The sequence below is a fragment of the Oncorhynchus clarkii genome, chromosome 11, assembly GCF_045791955.1.
Source record: "Oncorhynchus clarkii lewisi isolate Uvic-CL-2024 chromosome 11, UVic_Ocla_1.0, whole genome shotgun sequence".
Classification (NCBI taxonomy): domain Eukaryota; kingdom Metazoa; phylum Chordata; class Actinopteri; order Salmoniformes; family Salmonidae; genus Oncorhynchus; species Oncorhynchus clarkii.
In genome coordinates this window covers 32267983-32291825 of record NC_092157.1, presented here as the reverse complement: position 1 = coordinate 32291825, position 23843 = coordinate 32267983, and the positions used below count along the sequence as shown (strand labels likewise).

Genomic DNA, 23843 nt, shown 5'->3' with positions numbered 1-23843 from the left:
CTCCTTGACCACTTTTAAAAAAATATTTTTTTGATCGACAGAACAGCGAAAACTGTTGATCCCTGCTTTCAACATGTCTTCCTCTGCACACTGTACCGGGTCCAACTTCCCTGGGCGCCTGGAAAGCCCCATCTGTAGCTCCAATGCTGAGCAAGATGACCACCGTCTTCCCAAGTTTGAGGACTTTGGGGAGTCTGTGGCAATTCCCCATGGCCCCTCCAGTGATGGTACAAGATAAATAGAATAAGTGTTGGGAGTATGTGTTTGTGTGTGCGTGCGTGCGTGCGTGCGTGCGTGCGTGCGAATGTGCGAGAGAGAAAAAAAGAGAGAGAACTAGTCAATTCTCTGTCATCAGTAAGTAATTCATCATACACAAAAAAATGTGCATCACCATTTCTTACCCCAGTCCTTGGCCGACTATGATAAATGAGATCAACACACATTACAGAGCAAATTCTTCAGTGTTAAAAAAAAAAAAAAATAACACTAAGAGTGTTAAAACAACACTAATACCAGAGTCTGTGGACCCATATAGACACCGGAAAGTGTTAAATGAAGAAACTGCTTATTGTAAAGTCTTCTTCAAATATTTCCCAGAGTGCCTTGCCTTCCAAGTAAACTGTAGAGTTACCACCCATGACTGCATTTATTTATTTTTTATTTAACCTTTATTTAACTAGGCAAGTCAGTTAAGAACAAATTCTTATTCACAATGACAGCCTACCCCCACGCCGCCCTATGGGACTCCCAATCATGGCCAGTTGTGATGCAGCCTGGAATCAAACCAGGGTCTGTAGTGATGCCTCTAGCATTGTGATGCAGCACCAATTGGGAGGCAGATAAATGGTTAGTGACAGATAGATGGTTGTTGCATTCATCCACCAAGTGAGATCCTAAGCAAATATTTTACAATTAATGTATATATATGTATATATATAGAGCGAGAGATATAAAGCAATACAATACAATTATGTATTTCAAAAGGCTTTATTTTGAGGGCCTAGTTTTATCCTAACACAGGGGCCTGAAGCTCATAACCATGCACATCATTATCATATTTCCCAGCATGCTCTATTGCAGGTAGACTTTTTAAATTGTTTGTTTCGGTATCATTAATCTAAATTACAAACATTTTCTAAAGTAATCCAATATGTTACTTGGATTTATTGCACCCATTACTGATGGTTTAGGTAGATGGTTTGGGTAGTTTTATAAATGTGTCTTGCCAATTCTTCAAGTCATTCTGAATACTAGTTGCAGATGAAACACATTTGAAGAGTTGGATATCCACACACTGTCTGAATTCTAATAGGAATTACACATAGCGTTATAAATTAGCATAATGTGACTTGCATGTCTGATATGGCCTGTAACTAGTGATGTTACACTACTCTGGACGGCTCTGACTTAGAATACGTGGACAACTACAAATACCTGGGTGTCTGGTTAGACTGTAAACTCTCCTTCCAGACTCACATTAAGCATCTCCAATCCAAAATTAAATCTAGAATCGTCTTCCTATATCGCAACAAAGCATCCTTTACTCATGCTGCCAAACATACCCTCTTAAAACTGACCATCCTACCGATCCTCGACTTCGGTGATGTCATCTATAAAATAGCCTCCAACACTCTACTCAACAAACTGGATGCAGTCTATCACAGCGCCATCCATTTTGTCACCAAAGCCCCATACACTACCCACAATTGCGACCTGTACGCTCTCGTTGGTTGGCCCTCGCTTCATACTCGTCGCCAAACCCACTGGCTACAGGTTATCTACAAGTCTCTGCTAGGTAAAGCCCCACCTTATCTCAGCTCACTGGTCACCATAACAGCACCCACCCGTAGCACGTGCTCCAGCAGGTATATCTCACTGGTCACCCCCAAAGCCAATTCCTCTTTTGGTCGTCTTTACTTCCAGTTCTCTGCTGCCCATGACTGGAACGAATTTCAAAAATCTCTGAAGCTGGAGAGTGAGCACAGTGAGCACGTGCTACGGCGCCACAAGCCTACACTGTGTTGATGAAAGCATCTAGTAATGAACGTTTTTTCAACACAATTGGCTGGAAAGCCTCCATGCTTCAAGAAGCTTTGTTTCCCCATCACTACTGTAAACCATGAGTTTCAGATTTAGATTTGTTCCTAAAGGGGTACAAACACTTGTCACTGTAGTGGTACACTGTAAGGTCATCCTTTGCACCTTTAGTTATAAGTGCATTATTGTATCCCAGTTCATACGTCAGGCCACACCAGGCCTGCAAGTAGAGTTTCAAATTTTGTTTTTGAAGGATTTTGTTTTTTCTGTTTCCAGGAAACTTCCAACCAGGGTTTCTGGAAACCTGGGAGTTTTGGGAAAGTTACCAGAATTTTGCAAACCTTCCTGCAAGTCACATTATGCTGACTAGCAAAGTGATGTATAGTTAGAATAAGCAATAGTTAGATTTGTTTTATTCACCTACAACCTGCATTAGGAATGAGTGCCAGTGTTAGGAACATTGTGCAGAGACTACCTAAAACCTTTAAACTGCAACAAACATTTCTGTAAGGAGTGGGAAAAAAATGGAATGAATCGTTATGATTAGTTTAGAAAACTGTGTATCTTTGTGTAGCATGAGATTAATCAATCAATCAATCAATGAACCTGAACAAAAATAGATATTAAAACAAACAATTGAAAGAAAACAACCTGCAATAGAGCATGCTGAGAAATGATTGATAACTTCCCAAACTCAGTCTTAGGGAGCCCAAGGGGTGCCCATTTAGTTATTTGCCTTAGCACTACCCAGCTGATTCAACCAATGAATTCATCAATATCATCATCATCATCATGCTTTGATTATTTGAATTATGTGTGGTGCTGAGGCAAAAACCAAAACGTGCACCCCTTGGGGTCCCGAGGACCGAATTTGGGAAACGCTGCCATAGTCTTTTTCTCTTCTACTGAAACTAATACCAAACCAATCAGGTGGTTGGTCGACAAAACAACGTTTTGGACATCGTTAATCAAATGCTTCTGATAAAGTGTCAGAGGCACTGACACACTGCTTCGAAGTAAACTGCTTAGCGATTTTGACACATGCCTCTGAGCTTCGGTATCAAACGTAACATCAATAGCTGTATTAGGGTAAAACTAAGCCTTCAAAATAAAGCCTTAGGAAGAACATATGGTATTGTGTTATATAATATATAAAAGAAATACATATTCACTTAGGATCTCACTTTTAGAAAAAGGTGCTAAGTAGACCCATACAGGGTTCTTCGGTTTGTCCCCATAGGGTGACCCTTTTTGGTGCTGGATTGAATATGTTGTAGAGGGTTCTATCTAGAACCCTCTATGAAGGGTTCTTCAAAGAAACCTACGTAGATGGTTCTACCTTGAACCCCCTATGAAGGGTTCTACCAATAACCGTTTTATCATGTAAAGGTTCTTCCTAAAAACCGTCTTCCTCAATCACCTAAACTGGAACAACCATCTCAGTAACTTTGCACAACGCATCACCGGGGGCAAACTACCTGCCCTCCAGGACACCTACACCACCCGATGTCACAGGAAGGCCATAAAGATCATCAAGGACATCAACCACCCGAGCCACTGCCTGTTCACCCCGCTATCATCCAGAAGGCGAGGTCAGTACAGGTGCATCAAAGCTGGGACCGAGAGACTGAAAAACAGCTTCTATCTCAAGGCTATCAGACTGTTAAACAGCCACCACTAACATTGAGTGGCTGCTGCCAACACACTGACACTGACTCAACTCCAGCCACTTTAATAATGGGAATTGATGGGAAATGATGTAAATATATCACTAGCCACTTTAAACAATGCTACCTTATATAATGTTACTTACCCTACATTATTCATCTCATATGCATACGTATATACTGTACTCTATATCATCGACTGCATCCTTATGTAATACATGTATCACTAGCCACTTTAACTATGCCACTTTGTTTACATACTCATCTCATATGTATATACTGTACTTGATACAATCTACTGTATCTGCCTATGCTGCTCTGTACCATCACTCATTCATATATCCTTATGTACATATTCTTTATCCCCTCACACTGTGTACAAGACAGTAGTTTTGGAACTGTTAGTTAGATTACTTGTTGGTTATTACTGCATTGTCGGAACTAGAAGCACAAGCATTTCGCTACACTCGCATTAACATCTGCTAACCATGTGTATGTGACAAATAAAATTTGATTTGATTTGATTTGTTTTGGTAAAATACATCCAATTACTAACAGATTGGATTCGTTTAGAAAACTGTATGTAATTTAGTTTTGTGTAGCATAAAATGTACAAACCAATTAATGTGTACACATTATAGTCAAACAAACCATTTTGAAAATATTCCTGCAAATGAGCATGCTGTTTAATATCATATATGGTTCAATGTAGAATCCTTCTGGCCTTCCAAAGAACAATCAAAGAACCCTTCCTTCCAAAAACTGTTCTTAGGATGTTAAAGAGTCTTGGTAGAACCCTATCCCTCCGCAAAGAACCCTTTTGGTACCCTTTCCTCTACGTATAGGACATAAATTGGATGAATGCAACAATCATGTCTCTGTCACTAACAAATACAGTCATGGGTGTTAAATCGACAATTTAGTTGAAAAGCAAGGGACTCCGGGAAATGTTTGAATATGGCTTTACACTAAGCAGTGTATTAATTTAACACTGTTCTGGTGTCTACATGAGTCCACAGACTCAACTGTTTCAGTTTTGATTGAACACTCAGTGTTAATTTCTTGTTTTATCAATGGAGAATTTGCTGTATATGTGTGCCAACTCTGCACGGTCGAAGTGGTCAGCAGAAATCCTTGTTCCCATTTTGACTTCACACTCAGACCTGACATCCTGATTTTACGTTTGTTACCTGGTTAACTAAACATCATTATTTTGCTTGTGATCTCCTTATTTGCAGCCACCCTGGAATGTGTGAGAGTGGACATGATGCAATATGAGAACAAGAGCAACCACCACTGTCACTTGTACGAAGGCAAAAACAACATTCTCATCGTCCGCAGAGCCCAAGAGTTTCAGATGACCCTCCAGTTCAACCAACCCGTAAATCCCAGTGACAAATTCCAGATTGAGTTTTACATTGGTAAGAAGATTTTACACATTTTCACCAATGCCCTGTAAATTCCTTTTAGCTGGATAAAAATGAAATTACATGCATTGCTTGACTTCACTGACGGTGATGTATGAATTATAGTGTTCACCATTTGATAATAGTTTTAATGGGAGTGGTTGGTGTGTTAGAGGTGTAGTTGCATCTCAATACTAAAATTGTTCCTCTCCTAGTCTTCTCTCTGTCATCTGTGTTTAGCCTCTGTAGCCAATCAGAAACACTAATATATAAAAGTGCCAAGTTGAAAGAAAAACAGATTATTGACATATTCCCATCTAAACATATGTAACGTCTGTTGATAGTAACCTTGGGGTGCCTCCCGGTTCTCCAAACTTCTCCCCAAGTGTGCACTTGCACTTGCACACTTCCCATCATGGATTTAGGGAGTTTCCGCTATTGTTGGATTGTATCGAGCCCTTTAGTGTCAGCTACAAAACTGCAATATGTCAACTAAGTACAAACAAAATCAGAACGACAGCAAAACGACTGCTTAAGAAGTATGACACCCTTTTTTTTTTTTTACCTTCAAGCGACTTACACTTATGCCTTGAAAAGGATTTCATGCTCAATATATTTTTGATCTCCCTGAATGTGGTGTTGTCCTCTTACATCTGCTGGGAAATTCTTAGTTTACTGTGTTCAAAAGGTTTTGAGAATAGGACATAAAAAAACTAAGCAGAGATGGATTTGAGAGAGTGGTTGCCTGGTAAATTGTGAGGCACTTCTAAAATAATGGTGCAAATGGACATGCATCATCCCGGTTGAAATTCTGAGAGTGTTATGAATGAAGATACAGTATGTGAATTGACATATGTGCAGCTACAGAAGCATACCCTATCAATCCATCTGCAGTTATTGGTTTGCAGTCGTGTAAAGTAACTATGTAAAAAATACTTTGAAGTACTACTTAAGTACTTTTTTTTGAGTAGCTGTTCATTGCTATTTCTACTTTTGACAACTTTTTACTTTTACTCCACTACATTCCTAAAGAAAATAAGTACTTTTTACTCCATATATTTTCCCTGACAGTCAAAATTACTCATTACATTTCAAATGCTCAGGCGGGACAGAAATATGGTCAATTTCACACACCTATCAATGTAACTTGTTGTCATCCCTACTGCCTCTGATCTGATGGACTCACTAAAAACAAATACTGCATTTGTAAATGATGTGTGAGAGCTGGAGGTGTGCCCCTGATTGTCCATAAATAAATAAAAAACAAGAAAATCCTGCCGTCTGGTTTGTTTAATGTAAGGAATTTGATGTAAAGATTCTACTTTTACCCAAGTATGACAATTGAGTACTTTTTCCACTACTGATGGTTTGTTGCATTCCAGGTCACCTTTATTGCAGTCGCGCTGCACAGACTACCGACAACAGTATCTTCTGTAATGTTGTTGTGATGTTGAGCAGACCTTGACTTGTGTTGGTTGATGTGTTGTTAACAATTTTTTGGGTGCCACTTTATTTTACAGTACAGAAAATTATCAGGTATTTATAAAATAGATGTCATGGTAACACAATAATTACACAGTAATAACTAACTTTACTTGCTTTGTTTCTTCAATACTCATTAAAACAGTAGCTACTTGGTACCATTTGTTACCAACTGAGGTTAATTATTTGAAGAATGTACCAGAAAGTATTGATTGTTACCACATAACATCATATTAAATACTAAGATAGTTCCTGTGGAAACATGAGTGTCTACATGTGTTGACGTTTCCCCTGTCATGTCACCTCCCTACCTCAGGTATCAATACCTACGTGTTGAATGGCACAAAGATCATCATCTCCTTTGACGGCTCACAAACTGGGAATTGGACCGGACGTATGATACAGCAACAAGGGGAGGAGTGCGTGGTGGGCATCACCCCTTCTGCGGACGCCATCATCGGGAAGTACTACACGAATGTGGCGGTCATCGGGTCCAATGGAATCTCAAGGACACAAAAGGACTCTGGAACAGACTTCTACCTCCTGTTCAACGCCTGGGCGTCCAGTGAGTGGAATCTTTGTGGATTTTTTGTTTGTCCTCTTCGGACCGCTTAAGATAAGATAAAACATATGCATTATACACCCCTTACGGGAAAAAACAAATGATTTCACACATGGAAAATCACACGAATTCACATATGACATTCAATGTTAAATCATGTGAGATTGTTTTTTTGGAAAACTTAAAGTGATGATATCTCACATAACCCTTCACATGTGGATTCAAAAGTTCACGTTAATATTTTTCACAGGATTTCACAGGTGATGCCTCGGCAAACCAAAAATGTGTCGTTAGGATGAATACACAGTGCTTTTAACATACTATGTAAATAGTTGACACTTTCACATGATTACATTGTGTATGTTTATACAGTAATTATTATTCAACATGTCCTCACCTGGGATATGAACTCGCAACCTATTAGTTGAAGGTATTCCAATATTCCTGCTACTCCACCACGTCTTTGTCAATGGCTGATTTAACCTGTATTCCAACAATTTAGATTTAAATTTAATCTCAGTTCTGTTAAAAATACACTCAAGAAAAAACATATTTACACTAATAATATGCCCCACCAACCTAAGACAACTATACAGAAAACCACTCACATCATCAATGATCAGAGAATATTCAGATGGAACTCATGTTCAGAGATGTATTATAGGTAATGAAAGTGTAGAGGAACGCTACAGCACAGACTTTGCAGCGCAGCAGATTGATCAGCGTACCCCAAATCCATTGGTTGTGAGTTGAAATCCCAGGTGGGGTCATATTGAAAAGTCAGTACTAAGTGATCATGTCAAATGGAATCATATTGTCCTTGATTAGTGTAAAAAGTATGTATTTGATCTGAACATCGTACCACCTACTTTGAAAGCCCCATATCGTTTCATTCCCCTTTATTATTTTTACGTGTGAAATCACATTATCCACGTGAGGAAAACAAAAAAATGTCACATGTTGAGCTGAAATTATCACATGTAAATAAAAAAAAGAGACACCATATGTGAAACTGAAAATGAAAACGCTTAAAATTTTCACATCCCCGGAATTGAAGATTCTAACTCTCACATGTGGAGTTGCATTTTTCCCATGTAAACAACTTTCACTTGAAAATACAATTTGCATTTTCGCATGTTGAAATTTGCATCACCATGTTGTCACATTTATTTCACATGGCATCATGTTTTCACATGTGTAGTTCAATGTTATATCACATGTTGCTTTTACATGTGAACACAAGTTATCACATTAACTTGTGATCACATGCAATCACATGAGAAACACATGTTATCAAGTGTAATTCATGGTGGCATGTGTCATTTTTAACATGCTGTAACACACCGGAGGATTCGGAGAGTGGAACATCAGCTATATGAAAGCTAAGACTTGGACATGAGTATTAAATGATGAAAATCAATTCTCATCCTAACATTCGTCCCCCTCCCACTAAGAAATGTTGTTGTTTCGTAAATTGAAAAAATACACTATACTTGTTTAGGAACAAAACATTTGGGAAATATTTAAATGTTTAATTCGTTGATTCATGACAACAACAAAATCTGACAGTGATGAGAAACTGTAGCCTGCATGAAAAGCATGTTTTGATTCCCAAAAGAAAAACATGGAGTCACTTTTTTTTATTTTCTTGTTGATAAAGCTCCACGGTTAAATGCAAAATTCTACTGACAAAATACAAAATGTCAAACGCCGATACAACAACAGTGTAAAATAACATTCAGTCCATATTTTCTCTTTTAAACAAACTTTTTCACCAAACCATCAAAGAGGATCAGGCGCGGTCCACATGCACATAGCAGGCCCACAGTCGTATGGGAAACGCATCACCAAGGCCTCCTTCGGTTTCACATTTATACAAAAGTCCCTCACACAAACAGTAGCCGGTAACATAGTTCTCCCACACAGCTCCATCCATCCCATATGCGTAACCAGCCGGTCGGAGAGCAGAGTTCTCCCACTCGAGGGTGCCTCCATGCAGAATTGTTGTCTAGTCCAAGTTGTATAATCCACTGCTCAAACCCGTCCAGAATGGCGGGAGAAGCCCCATTCCCATCACGTCCACAAAGCAAAAGGAAGGTCCAATATTTGTAAAAGTCTGGGTAAAATGTACTTAGTTGGTAATGACATTTCAGACATGTGGGCAGTGTAGTACTCACTGTTCACCCATCCAATAAGCTAGCAGTGAGGGAGACGATAGTGTGCAGAGAAAGCTGCCCATGCTTCTCGTCGTATGCTTGCTCCATAGGGCTAGAGTAGGCCTGGCTAGCATGCATGCAGCCTAGCGAGGTCATGTCATGTCCAGCGATAACTTCAGAAGACACAGGTTCCACAGATGTTAAAAACGCTCAAAACACAGATGCCACCAATGTAATGCGCTGTTAGGAGGGTTCAGATAGTGGGACATCAGCTGTGTGAACGCAAAGGACGCCAGACAGCATACGGAGCTCAACAGGATGTGGCTTCCTTCCAGGACATGCGACCACGGTCTCAATTAGTTCACTTGACACAAATTAATTTATAGACACAGGTCAGGCATTAGAAATCAATGATGAACATCCAATTCTCATCCTTACCTCATCCTTAAGTCACATCTAAAGTAACAGATGACCATATTCTGGTAATGAGGCTGCAATTTATTTCTGATTTCTTTAGATGATGAAGTGTACATGCCCAATGAGGAAGAAAGGCAGGAGTATGTGATGAATGAAAATGGCTACATATACCAGGAGGAATCAGGTGATGGAAGACAATGGTATTATGGTCAGGTACATTAAAAGACTACACACACATGCCCCACGCGCACACACACACACACAGATCAAATACCTTAATGTCCTGTATACTCTACACACACATTTACATTTGTGTCATTATTGTTCCTTTTTTGAGGCTGGGGAATATATTTCTCTCTTGTAGTTTGTGGAAGGGATTCTTGATGCCTGTATCAAAATCTTGGATGACTCACACATGCCTCTAGTAAACAGAGGCGATGCTGTCAATGTCTGCAGGATAGGCTCTGCAATGGTGAGTGATATTTGCAGATAACATAAGCACACTACACAAATTCCAAAATGAGCCCTAGTTTAAGCACTAAGAGCCAAGTGCTTTTCACAACCACAAGACGTACCAAGCATTTAACCTGAACTTCAGTCTACATCCACAGAATGTGATTCGCAGTAGATACTATACATATTATCACGCCTGCTCCAACTCCCCCTCCCTGGCGCTCGAAGGCGTCAGGCTCCCCAGCATTACACACTCCTGCAACCATCATTACGCATACCTGCCCCCCCCTGTCACGCGCCTCAGTGATTATTGGACTCACCTAGACTCAACACCTGTGCCATTATCTCCCCTATATCTGTCTGTTCCCCGCTTCAGGATTAATGATCGTTTGACGTTGCATACCCGGTTCTGACGCTGTCTCTGTCCTGTTTGTTGTCTGTTCCATATTAAATGTTCAACTCCCGTCCCTGTTTCTAATCTCCACCGTCGGTCCTTACACATATACAGGACATATTGAATGAGATATTGCCTCACTAGATTATTTTGATATAATATTTCAGGAAAAAGTGTAAAAACAAAAAGAGGGTGTATTTGTGTCTACATTCAACTGGTAAAAGTTAACTGTGATATGAATAAAGGAAAACAATTACCCCGGTACCTGGCCTTAATTAAACACTCAATTTCCTTTTGCATGCTTTTACCAACTTACTCTGAACATTTCATTTCAAACTAACCTATCCTTATACCTGGTGCACTAATCTCTTTGTGGGGGGTTCTATATATTTTTCCATTCCTTGTGGAACCAGATGAACTCCCAGGATGACCGCGGGGTCTTGGTGGGCAACTGGAGCGATGACTACTCCCTTGGCACTGCACCAACCTTCTGGATTGGCAGTGACCAGATCCTGCTCCAGTACGTTACCAAAGGACCCGTCAGCTTCGCCCAGTGCTGGGTCTACGCCGGGACGTTCAACACCTGTGAGTGCCTGATCAAATTCCCTTTTCATTTTCAATGTCCACCCCACAACATAGGTCATGTGTCTTCCAAATTACCTGTGATTTGCACTGAGGGATTGATGGTCAATAGAAAACAGGCCCATCCAGTTATAAACTGCAGTTTTCAACTGAGAAAAGGTTGCCTTTTTTTAGTGGGTAGATCAGCTTTAATATTGCAGATGGATTGTGTTTTCCATCAATATAATTGTCTGCATCACTTTCAATCTCCAATATATATCTTTTAAAATATATTTTAATTTATTAATTTATTATTTTAATTTATTATTTTGCCTTAACCCTACCACCCTCCCCTAATTGGAGTAAACTAATGGACAACAACACAACAGGCTACTACTTTCAGCTTATACATACTATATACATTTTACAGACACAGTATATTTTAAAATAGTTATCTTTTGTTGGTTTTTAATCCCATCCTTCAGAAAACCTCAAACCCTCCCATCTATTTCTGAAGACCGTCCAGTTTTAATTTCTATTTGCCAAATATTTTTCAACTGTAATGTGATGTTTCACAAAAGTTCTGAACTTTTCTATTCTCATAGTTTCTACAGATTGTAAATTAAAGAGAAACATTTTGAGTATTATTATATTATTAATGGATTGACTATGGCTTTTTAAATCACCCAGCAGTTATATTTACAGAGTTAGCAATAATTATTCAGCCATTCCTGAACCTGCGACCAAAAACAAGGTAAACATGAACAGTACCAAAACAAATTACCTAAATATTTGTCACGTTCTGACCTTTATTTCCTTTGTTTTGTATTTATTTAGTATGATCAGGGCGTGAGTTGGGGTGGGCAGTCTATGTTTGTTTTTCTATGATTTGGGGATTTGTATGTTTCGGCCTAGTATGGTTCTCAATCAGAGGCAGGTGTCATTAGTTGTCTCTGAATGAGAATCATACTTAGGTAGCCTGGGTTGCACTGTTTGTTTGTGGGTGACTGTCTATGTTGATTGCTTGTGTCAGCACAGTTCTCATTAGCTTCACGGTCGTTATTTCGTTTATTGTTTTTGAACAGTGTGTTTCAGTGTTCAGTGTTTTCTTTATTAAAATTAATGATGAACACATACCACGCCGCATTTTGGTCCTCCGATCCTTCTCGCCTCTCCTCTTCAGATGAAGAGGAGGACGTCCGTGACAATATTTTGTCTCTTTGCAGCAAAATCTGCAGATCTGGGATGGTTGTATCCCTCATTTATACAGTATAACATTCTATTGGTTGCAAGAATTTTGTATAGTAATTTGAAAACCAATAAGTTAACCATGTGCCATGGAATCTGTACATCAAAAATCTCTTCAAGTATTTTGCGATCTATATGGAATAATATCCAACAATAAAAAAAATATTCTGTGCGCTACGCATTTTTGTTAGTATTTTTCATTGGTGTAAGGGGCCTCCAATTTTTTTAATGGACTGGATCCTTATATATTTACCACTTGGGTTATGCCTCAGTAATAATAAAATCAGACCTGGTTGAGTATCTGATAATCTACCAGTTTTATAGGAGTGATTAAAACATCCTAATAAACGGTCCTCTGAGTACAGTACATAAAAAAAAGGTTTGGTATGCCATCCAGGCATAGGGTTTTCCTGGACTTGCACCATGATGTTCCTCCTCTGTAATTTGGCCTTCACATGAGTCTTTCTGTACAGCTGTTCATTTTACATTATTAATAGAACAAAAAAAATTGGATATTGGAGATGGAGGAGACTGAAACAAAAACTTATGCTTAAAAGTACTTTCCCTCCTCTTTCAAAATATTCTTTGGGAAATCATGGGTGACTGTTATTTGTAACAAGTTTCATTAAATTATTTTTGGTAGCATTTCTATGTTGAAGATAAGAAATGATTTGGTGCATTTTTCCCTCACATTCCATCCAGTTTGATAGTTTTTTAAAATAATATATTACTTCTTGAATAAGTTCCTTAATTTATTTTTGTTTATCCTCAAACATATTCTGTGCCTCTATGGGAAAGTTTATATTGCTATTAATCTGTCCCTCTATTTCATTATTTTTTACCTAAATTGCTTTTGTTTTAAAGATGAGTATTGAATTGCATGGCCTCTAAAGGCACATAGATGAATAAAACAGAAAGGGTATTTTCTCCAAGATTTGAGGCAGTGCGCACATGCTGCTGTTCTTTGCTGAGCGCTTAACAAAGAAACAGACACTTCTAGTTGCTTCATTTAGTTATTCATGCAACGGTAGTTGTGATACAAATGTTCGGGAATATGTTTTGATGTTTAAGACATTGTAAGTCAACATGATGCGCCTCTAATGATGATTTTAAAAAAGTTGCACCAAAGGCATGAGCTCTGCTCAGTTTTTTGAGAGGGTTGTACACACTTCATCAATGGAACTGTTTTGGTTTAATTAATTTATTGCCATCGGGGCCCGCTGGTGTAACTGCTAAACTGCTTTCTGACTGTACACTGTACTGCATGATTGTAGCAGCAACTAATGTGTTAGTTCTATTTTTTTCTAGTTGACAATGATATGACAACTACAGTATGCAGGCTGTCTATAGAGGTTAGCGGTCGTGATATGGTTTGGCTTGGAAAGGTTTTTTCACCTGGTCACCCACAGCTGTTGTGTTGTGCACTGGAGTCCACAAGGGAAGGGAAAGGGTGAGAGGAGGAGAGCTTGTAAGATAGTTACGAGAAGAAATGATATACAGTTGAAGTCAGAAGTTTACATACACCTTAGCCAAATACATTTAAACTCAGTTTTTCACAATTCCTGATATTTAATCCTAGTAAAAATTCCTTGTTTAAGGTCAGTTAGGATCACCACTTTATTTTAATAATGTGAAATGTCAGAATAATAGTAGAGAGAATGATTTAATTTCAGCTTTTATGTCTTTCCATCACATTTCAGGTCGGTCAGAAGTTTACATACACTTGATTAGTATTTGGTAGCATTGCCTTTAAATTGTTTAACTTGGGTCAGACGTTTTGGGTAGCCTTCCACAGGCTTCCCACAATAAGTTGGGTGAATTTTGGCCCATTCCTCTTGACAGAGCTGGTGTTAACTGAGTCAGGTTTGAAGGCCTCCTTGCTCGCACACACTTTTTCAGTTCTGCCCACAAATTTTCTAGGATTGAGGTCAGGGCTTTGTGATGGCCACTCCAATACCTTGACTTTGTTGTCCTTAAGCCATTTTGCCACAACTTTGGAAGTATGCTTGGGGTCATTGTCCATTTGGAAGACACATTTGTGACCAAGCTTTAACTTCCTGACTGATGTCTTGATATGTTGATTCAATATATCCACATAATTTCCCTCCCTCATGATGCCATCTATTTTGTGAAGTGCACCAGTCCCTTCTGCAGCAAAGCACCCCCACAACACGATGCTGCCACCCCTGTGCTTCAAGGTTGGGATGGTGTTCTTTGGCTTGCAAGCCTCCTCCTTTTTCCTCCAAACATAATGATGGTCATTATGGCCAAACAGTTCTATTTTTGTTTCATCAGACCAGAGGACATTTCTCCAAAAAGTACGATCTTTGTCCCAGTGTGCAGTTGCAAACCGTAGTCTGGCTTTTATGGCGGTTTTGGAGCAGTGGCTTCTTCCTTGCTGAGCGGCCTTTCAGGTTATGTCGATATAGGACTCGTTTTACTGAGGATATAGATACTTTTGTTCCTGTTTCCTCCAGCATCTTCACAATGTACTTTGCTGTTGTTCTGGGATTGATTTGCACTTTTCGCCCCGAAGTACGTTCATCTCTAGGAGACAGAACACGTCTCTTTCCTGAGCGGCATGACGGCTGCGCCGTCCCATGGTGTTTATACCTGTGTACTATTGTTTGTACAGATGAACGTGGTACCTTCAGGCGTTTGGAAATTGCTCCCAAAGATGAACCAGACTTGTGGAGGTCTACAATTTGTTTTTCTGAGGTCTTGGCTGATTTTTTCTGATTTTCCCATGATGTCAAACAAAGAGGCACTGAGTTTGAAGGTAGGCCTTGAAATACATCCACAGGTACACCTCCAATTTACTCAAATGATGTCAATTAGCCTATCAGAAGCTTCTAAAGCCATGACATCATTTTCTGGAATTTTCCAAGCTGTTTAAAGGCACAGTCAACTTAGTGTATGTACACTTCTGACCCACTGGAATTGTGAAACAGTGAATTATAAGTGAATTAATGTGTCTGTAAACAATTGTTGGAAAAATGACTTGTGTCGTGCACAAAGTAGATGTCCTAAACGACTTGCCAAAACTATAGTTCGTTAACAGGAAATGTGTGGAGTGGTTGAAAACGAGTTTTAATGACTCCAACCTAACTGTATTTAAACTTCCGACTTCAACTGTAAACAACAAGTAAAGTGATCATGCTGTTTTTATTTGGCTGTGTGATAAAAGGTGTTTTCATTCCGGCGATTCTGTTGAAAAACATTTCTTAAACTGAAGGAAACGGAACAAAACGGGGCTAAACATATTACACCCTAGATCAGCTAGATGCTGAGTGTGCAAGGTGGTATTGAATGTGTCACAGTCTGTCACCTTGATTACTCAAAATTCTCCCGACCTGTGCACCTACGTTGCAAACTTTCATTCATAGGCTAGGTTGTAGGAACCTCATGATGGGTACAGGGAACATTTTTGTATTGTGTAGTCGCCTAAACCTACCGCTGTTACATTGAGCTTGGTGAACAGAATATGAGTGACAGTCATCCAGTATGCTGTAATAAAAATAAGGCCATGCTCATTATGCTAAGCCATAGCTCAATACACAAATCCCGGTTTTCTGACTAGTCTGGAGCATAGGCCACTTTCTATGTATGCATGAGATGTAGAAAATGTGTAATTAAGGTGACTAGTACCATTGACAGAAAAAAATAGGTAGCAGTTTCCTCAGACAAGGCCCGCTGCTGTGCAAGTAAAACACACTTCTGAAAGTTATATCGGTAAATCTACTCTAATCAATTGATTGAATACATTTAATGTATTAGTTAAACATTTATTAATGTTAACGATTGCATGTTAATTAATATATGCTTATTTTTGACGTATTGCCTAGTCTCTTTAATGGTGTCCCCTCCCCTGCCCCAGTTCTGCGGTGTCTGGGCATCCCTGCCAGGGTGATCACCAACTTCAACTCTGCCCACGACAACACAGGGAACATAATCACAGATCTCGTCTTCAACTCAGTGGGAAATGTACTTGAACTGAACGAGCGCCTTACCAGAGACTCAATCTGGTAGTTATATTTCTGCTTATCCATTTGTATTGAATGAAAATGAAATCCCAGAATGTAGGTTTCTATAATTCTTTCAATGTATGTTCAATGTATGTACTGTAAAAACAGTTTAGTCATAGCAGGGTGGGGGGTGAAATGGACTAGATGTCCCTGTTATCTTTAAATCATTGTGCTCCATGAAGAAAATGAAGAAAATGATTGTGCAGGATCCCAGATAGTGTATCTGAGTGGTGAAGGATGACAGATTGTGTACCTGAGTGGTGCAGGATGCCAGATAGCGTACCTGAGTGGTGCAGGATGCCAGATAATGTTCCTGGTGGGTGCAGGATGCCAGATAGTGCTCCTGATGGGTGAAGGTTTCCAGATAGTGTTCATGATGGGTGCAGGATGCCAGATAGTGTTCCTGATGGGTGAAGGATTCCAGATAGTGTTCATGATGGGTGCAGGATGCCAGATAGTGTTCCTGATGGGTGCACGATGCCAGATAGTGTTATTGAGAGGTGTGCATTGTCTCCACAGGAACTACCACTGCTGGAATGAGGCTTACTTGTCCAGACTTGACCTCCCTGCATACCAGAACTTAGGTGGCTGGCAGGTGGTGGATTCTACCCCCCAGGAAACCAGTGATGGTAAGAGAGAAATTAGGATAATGGGAGAGACCTAATTTTCACTTCTGTATACACATTTTGTATGCTTAGAATGGGATTCAAAATTGCATAATGAAATTAATGAAAACGCAGCCATTTAAGATAGTGTGTTCCATGATAATTTGCACCCTTGATAACCGCTAGGCTAAATAAATACAAATACTGAGCTATATTGTATGCAAAAACATGACATTATTTTATACTAATACAATTGCTCAGCAAAATATATTTCGTTTATTTAAGAAGCAATACAAAACCATCTAAAAAAGAGGGTCAAAATGATTGGTATCCCTGTTTTCAATAGTCTACCACCCTCCCATTGCGAGGATAACGACTCTGAGCCTTCTTCTTCAATGTTTTATGAGATTGGAGAACAAACACATTAGGAGTGATATTAGACCACAGTTCCTCGATAAAGAATCTCTTCAGATCCTTCATATCTTTAATCTGCACTTATGGACTGCCCTCTTCAATTCAAACAACAGGTTGATTTTGTACTCAATTAACCATTTGTTTGTGGATTTTGATTAGTGCTTGGGGTTATTGTCTTGCTGGAAGATCCACTTGCAGCCAAGTGTCAGCCTCATGGCAGAAGCAACCAGGTTTTTGGATAAAATATCCTGGTACTTGGTAAAGTCCATGAAGCCATTAACCTTAAAGGCCCCAGGACCAATGGAAGCAAAATAGTCCCAAAACATCAAAGGTCCACCACCTTTATTTACCATAGGTATGAGGTACTTTTATGCATACGCTTCTGTTTTTCAACACCAAGCCCACCACTGGTGAGCGTGGCCAAAGAGCTTCAATTTCATGTCATCTGACCATAGCGCTGTTTCCAATCCATGTGCCAATGCCATTTATTAAACTCTAGGTGATGCTACTGTATGGTCAGATAACACGAAAATAGAGCTAGTTTTTTCTTTTTCTCTAAGCAATTGTATTAGTATAATAGAACATATATATTTTTATACAATATACAGTAGCTCAGTATTTGTATTAGAATCATGTATTCTATACAGTCCTTTTTTGCTCATCTTTATCAAGGGTGCCAACAATTATTGACCTCGCTGTATATTTTTCCACATTTGCATTTTTTTCATCTGAAATTAATGTTCTTGGGCCCTTTCTATGTTTATGGCTGTTTTCATACTTTTAAAACATTTACTTTAGAATGTGTTGTGTTGCAAAACAAGATACCCAACACACTTGTTTCATATATCCAAGAGCCATGTGTTTAGAGAGTTGGGACATTGAGGTTTCTGCATTGTGATGCCTTCACATAACACTACAATATTCTATGGCAGCCATGTTAGCTCCCGAATGAGCATTATGTAATAGTCCCAGGTCTTGTTGTTTGTCTCAAATTATTTTTAATCTTAAAAGATTAAACACATTTTGTACGTCTTCATCACATCTGTGATTATTTCAGCAGATGTTATTATTTCCTAAAGTTATGAAGTATAAGGCTTTAGATTTGGAAAGATTGCACAAAAACAGTGGATAACTGTTTTGTCCCCCTGAATCCAACAATATAGTTGAAATGATAGTGACGTCTAATATTTTGGGGAACCATGTTGTTTTCTTATTGAGAACACTGGACAAAATAGTAGAGTGCAGGCCTACATAATGGCATTTCTATTCAATAAAGTGTCTGAATGTAGCTGTTAACACAGGCTGTAGACTTGGAAAAAAACTGCAGCAGAAACAAAAACCGGGAAATCAGTTACCAGTCTAATAGTATTGAAATTGACAGCATCGCTAGTCCTTTGCCCATGCTTTGACCAGGGGCCCATTCTGGTAGTTGACGACGAGGCAGGCAAAGGTGTAGAGCTGATTGATGCTTCCAGTGATGGTGAGAGGGATGACAGTGTCAAACAGCTTGTGCTCCTTCTCTCTGCAAGTCAGCTGCTACACTGGGACCATCAGCCGAGATGTATTGCGTCTCCCTGAATTCTGCTGCTGGCGTCTGTGCTCTCTTTCAGAGGAAAGCTGGTCTGTAGACCTTACAGGGCACACAGTCGTCCACAAGGAAAACATTTTCCACCATTATGGCCATCGCTGGTTTCAGCAGGGAAACGATGTCGGACTGCTTCAGGATCTCCTCACTGACAGAGCCTCCATATGGGGCTGAAACAAAGAAATGTGTTAAGAAAGTTGCCCCATGTTGTCACGATGCAGCTCACAGTCCGCTCGCTGGTGGATGTTGAATCTGTGGGCCAGATCCCTCTGCTTCAGACTCAGTGACAGATGAGTCATGAAAATGAAAAACTTGTCGGTGGGCTGCAGGGATTGTGACGGATGGTGAAAAAAGGATTAAGATGCATTACTATGCAAAATTATAACTAAAATGATCAGCCCTACAGATTGCAGATAAATATGATAATATGGAATTACAGCATCGCCTCTGCTAGAGACATTTGGGAGTCATCAGTGTCCAAAAAAGGAGTCTCTGTCAAAGGTTTTGGGTCAACCAGCAGGACAATGACCCAAAACACACATCAGAAAGCACCCAGGAATGGTTCTAGAAGAAAAGCTGGACTATTTTGGAGTGGCCAGTGTTGAGTCCAGATCTGAATCCCATCAAAAATCTATGGCGAGAACTGAAAACAGCAGTTGGTGGAAGGCATCCCTAAAATATTGCAGAATTTGAGCAGTTTGCAGCAGTTTTAGGGATCCAATAAAAGGTGCAGCAAGCTCATTGATGTCCACAGGAAGCATTTGTTGGCAGTTATCTGGCCAAAGCCTCTGCATCCAGGTATTAGCTCTTGGGTGATAATAATTTTGTCCATGTCATTTCACCAAATAGTTTTTTAAATTTCATCTCATTTTAGAAGAAATTGGGAACTATTTATAAAAAGTGCAAGGGTGCCAATATATTAGGCCGCAATTGTACAGGCAATAATTATAATTAATTAAATGGCTCTGAAAAGCATTGACTGCATCTTGAAAATGGACCAATACCCTGATAATTAATACAATCCGTTTCCAATTGCGTTGCTGTATTCTCCAAAAATGCTAGCCAATATATTCTAGAAGATGTTAAATAACCAGCTAACAAAATATCAAAACGGTTTGGATGAAATAACAGCACCCTAGGGAAGTCGAAAATAAGCAAACATTTTTTAAACGTGAACTATTCTTTTAAAAGTCAGACAGGGTCATGGGTTGTTGATGTTGTTTTTGCAGGATATTACCGCTGTGGACCTTGCTCTGTCAAAGCCATCAAGGAAGGAATGCTTGGCTATCAATTTGATGCCCCGTTTGTGTTTGCTGAGGTAAAACAATACGTCTTCTTTATGCTTGACCAGTAACACTCTGTTGAATGTTCAGCCATAATGACTTCATCATCACTCTATGCCATGAAGAAGCATAACACAGTTATGCTTTATAACTTGCAATACATTTTATTAAATTAAAATCAATCCTCATATTCACATGGATCTCTTTCTTTTAACCTCAGGTGAATAGCGACGTTTACAAATACAAGCTAAACTCACAAACTGGGAAAACTGAGTTACTAAGCGTAGACACAACTTATGTCGGCATGAAAATCCTGACAAAGTCCATTGGTGGAAACAATTATGCGCCAATGGACATTACAGGGACGTACAAATACCCAGAAGGTATGTGGCACCTGGACAATGGAGTAGGCTGGCAAAGGTGCAACTGCACATTTTAAAGGTTGCTATTGGCAGTTTGCAAAATGTCTCATGAAACTAATGCAACAAGAATGAAGAATAGAAATGACTTTGCTATTACTGCTTTTCAAAATACTTTGCAAAATTTGTATTATTATTTTTTTTTTTTATAAACGCAACATGCAACAATTTCAATGATTTTACTGAGTTAAAGTTCATGTAATGAAATCAGTCAATTTAAATAAATGTATTAGGCCTTAATCTATGGATTTCAAATGACTGGGCAGGAGTGCAACCATGGGGAGCCAAGCCCAGCCAATCAGAATGAGTTTTTCCCCACAAAAGGGCTTTATTACAGACAGAAATACTCCTCAGTTTCATCTGCTGTCAGGGTGGCTGGCCTCAGAAGAAGCCAGATGTGGAGGTTCTGGGCTGTACAGTATATACAGTATATTCCTATAGGTGAAATAAAATTGCCAATGAGTTTCATATCAGTCCCATGGTTGTTATTTTAAGGAGTGGGGCAGTCCCACTCCTCTCAGATTTCTTTGTCTGTTGTATTTGATAGAGAGATAGAAAAGATTGAAGATAATTGCTAAAATAGCAGTGGGCCGGATTCAAACCGTTGCTGCAGCGATATCTATGTGTACCGAAGAGAGCGGTTTAGATCAGTAGACCACCCTAGGACACCAGTCCCATGTTAACTCTATTCCCCTCCAACTCCCCACACACACACAGGCAGTAGTAAAGATGAGGAGACCATGAGGAATGCCGAGAGAACCTACAAGACGCATTTGCAATATGATGATGAGCAGGGCGTGGCGATGACGCTGGAGATCCCGCAGGAGCGTGTGAAGATTGGCCAGAACTTCCAGATGGCTGTGGTCTTCAGGAACCTGAGTGAAGACACACGCACCATCCATGGCTTCCTGGTCGGCTCCACGATCTACTACACCAACATCCAAAGGGCTCAGTTCAAGCAGTTGACCTTTGACGTCACTCTGAAACCCATGGAGAGTGAGTAGAAACCAGGGTGACCCTTTACATACGTACTGTACTGTAGGTCTTTTTGGGCCTGTCTCCATGATTCACAACTTTGTATGATAGTCCTGCAAAGCTTTCAGACCCCTCTGAAATAAAATCCTCAACAGTTTATAGAAAATGCTTTGCAGTCCTTTTACAGCTTTATGGCAACGTCCTGTTTCAGCAGGTGTGTGTATGTATTATATTGTAAGAGAACGTGAGGTAACGATGGGATGCTCTCTAGTACTTACCTCAAAAGACTTTACAGGTAACAACCTGGTAACAAATGGTAATGAATGGTGAATCCCAAATAATTCAAATATGAATTATCAGGTAATAATTATAAAAGTTATGTTCTGCCAAATATGCTCCTGTTGTTGATTGAATTTGTTTCGTTGTCAAAACTCTGTCTCCCTAAAACCAACAGCGTCGAGGATACAGGTGGGCGTGCTGGCCCAGAACTACATGCCCAAGCTGGGTTGCCAATCCAGCCTCCGCTTTGTGGTGACGGCCAAGAGCATGGAGAACAACCAGGACTTGATGGCCATACAGATAGTGAACCTGAAAGGCCCCGAGTTGGCCTTTGCGGTGGGTCTGGAAGTTTCATTAGTCCTCTTTATTAGGATGTATTTCCTTCCTCCCTTAAAGGGATCGTTCACCCAAATAAAAAATGTCATCATGTGTCAGCAGTAATTTGGTGACAGTGGCTAGGTACACAAAATCAAATCATGGATTGCTCGCTTACGTTGTCCATAGACTGCTGACATGGTAAGGAAAACTATCATTTTGTAATTTGAGTGAACTATCCTTTAAAGTGTTCCGTAAAAGTATATATGACATTTATTTAGTTTATCCCCAAGAGCTAATGTTGTAGTGTACCCAATTAAAAACCTATTTGTGCTGCTGGAGTGCTGCATCTCTCCTCGCCTTTGTTAAAGCAGCCATTCTGAAAAACATCCATGCTCCCAACGCAGGGGAGTTGATAATTCCTAGATTATTATAATGTCTTATATCACCATAGATTGTTGTGAATGGACCATCTCTATTTGAACAGATGAGTGGACCAGCGAAGGTGAACCAGGAGGTATTTGTGAAGGTGGAGTTCACCAACCCGTTCCCATTCAGCCTGCATGACGTGAGGATGGCCATGCAAGGGCCTAATTTCATCTCGTACCGGGAAAAGTTGTACAGGTAAGAGGATGTACAACTCCAAGTCCTCACATCATGAGGATGTTCACACTTACATTAATCTCACATTCACAAAAACAGATGTAGTCTGTTTAGTATGTCAATCTGTGTGTTTGTGTGTGTGTGTGTGTGTTTGTAGTGAGATCGCTACCGGCACCTCCATCACCTGGATGGAGTCCTCTGTCCCTACGAGGTCTGGGAATACAATGGTCTATGCTGTCCTGGACTGCTCGGTCCTTGGGAATGTGCAAGGCAATTGGGCCGTCGGCGTCCAGGCCTGATCATCGCACAGGAAGCCCTTCCTACCTGCTAATCGCCTGCCATCAACCGGAGAACCATGGACGAATAGAGGCTCGTGTATAGATCTGAAAGGATTTGATTGCTGGATAAGCAATTCCATCTAGCTTATGAGAAGGTGAGGGCGAGCAAATAACATACCCCTTACGGAAAAGACACATGATTCACAGGTGAAATTTCCTCCTGGGAAATCATGTGAAACTTTTTTTTTTTTTTTTAGAACACTGAAGTTTACATGTGGATTTTACATGTGATCACATAACCTTTCACGTGAATATTTTTCAAATGAGATTCCACAGATGATGCCTTGCAAACAAAATTAAGTCGTTAGGATACACACAAACAGTGCTTTTAACATACAGTGTTTTCAATGTACATTTTTGACATACATAATTACATTGTGTATGTTTATTTATACAGTCATTATTATTCAACATGTCCTCAGCTGGGTTTTGAAGTCACAAACTCTTGGTTCAGAGCATCCCGACTGTCCTGCTACACCACCTCGTCAGTGTCAATTACAGATTGAACCTGTATTCCTACACTTTAGGTTTAAGTAAAGTAAATATCAGCTTTGTTAAAAATACACTATTATAAAAAACGATTATAGTTATCATAGTGATTCAGGAGTAACATTAAAAC

General features: G+C 39.7%; 1 protein-coding gene across 1 annotated transcript; it reads left to right on the top strand.

The window, feature by feature from the left end:
- Positions 1 to 73: 73 nt before the first annotated feature.
- Positions 74 to 23185, top strand: LOC139420703 (coagulation factor XIII A chain-like). Its single transcript, XM_071170926.1, has 14 exons — positions 74 to 227; positions 4943 to 5125; positions 6909 to 7157; positions 9828 to 9940; positions 10092 to 10199; positions 10988 to 11159; positions 16261 to 16408; positions 16928 to 17037; positions 20242 to 20330; positions 20516 to 20678; positions 21432 to 21710; positions 22144 to 22304; positions 22771 to 22907; positions 23044 to 23185. The coding sequence occupies exons 1-14, from the start codon at positions 74 to 76 to the stop codon at positions 23183 to 23185; spliced, it is 2208 nt and encodes a 735-aa protein (XP_071027027.1).
- The last annotated feature ends 658 nt before the right edge of the window (positions 23186 to 23843 follow it).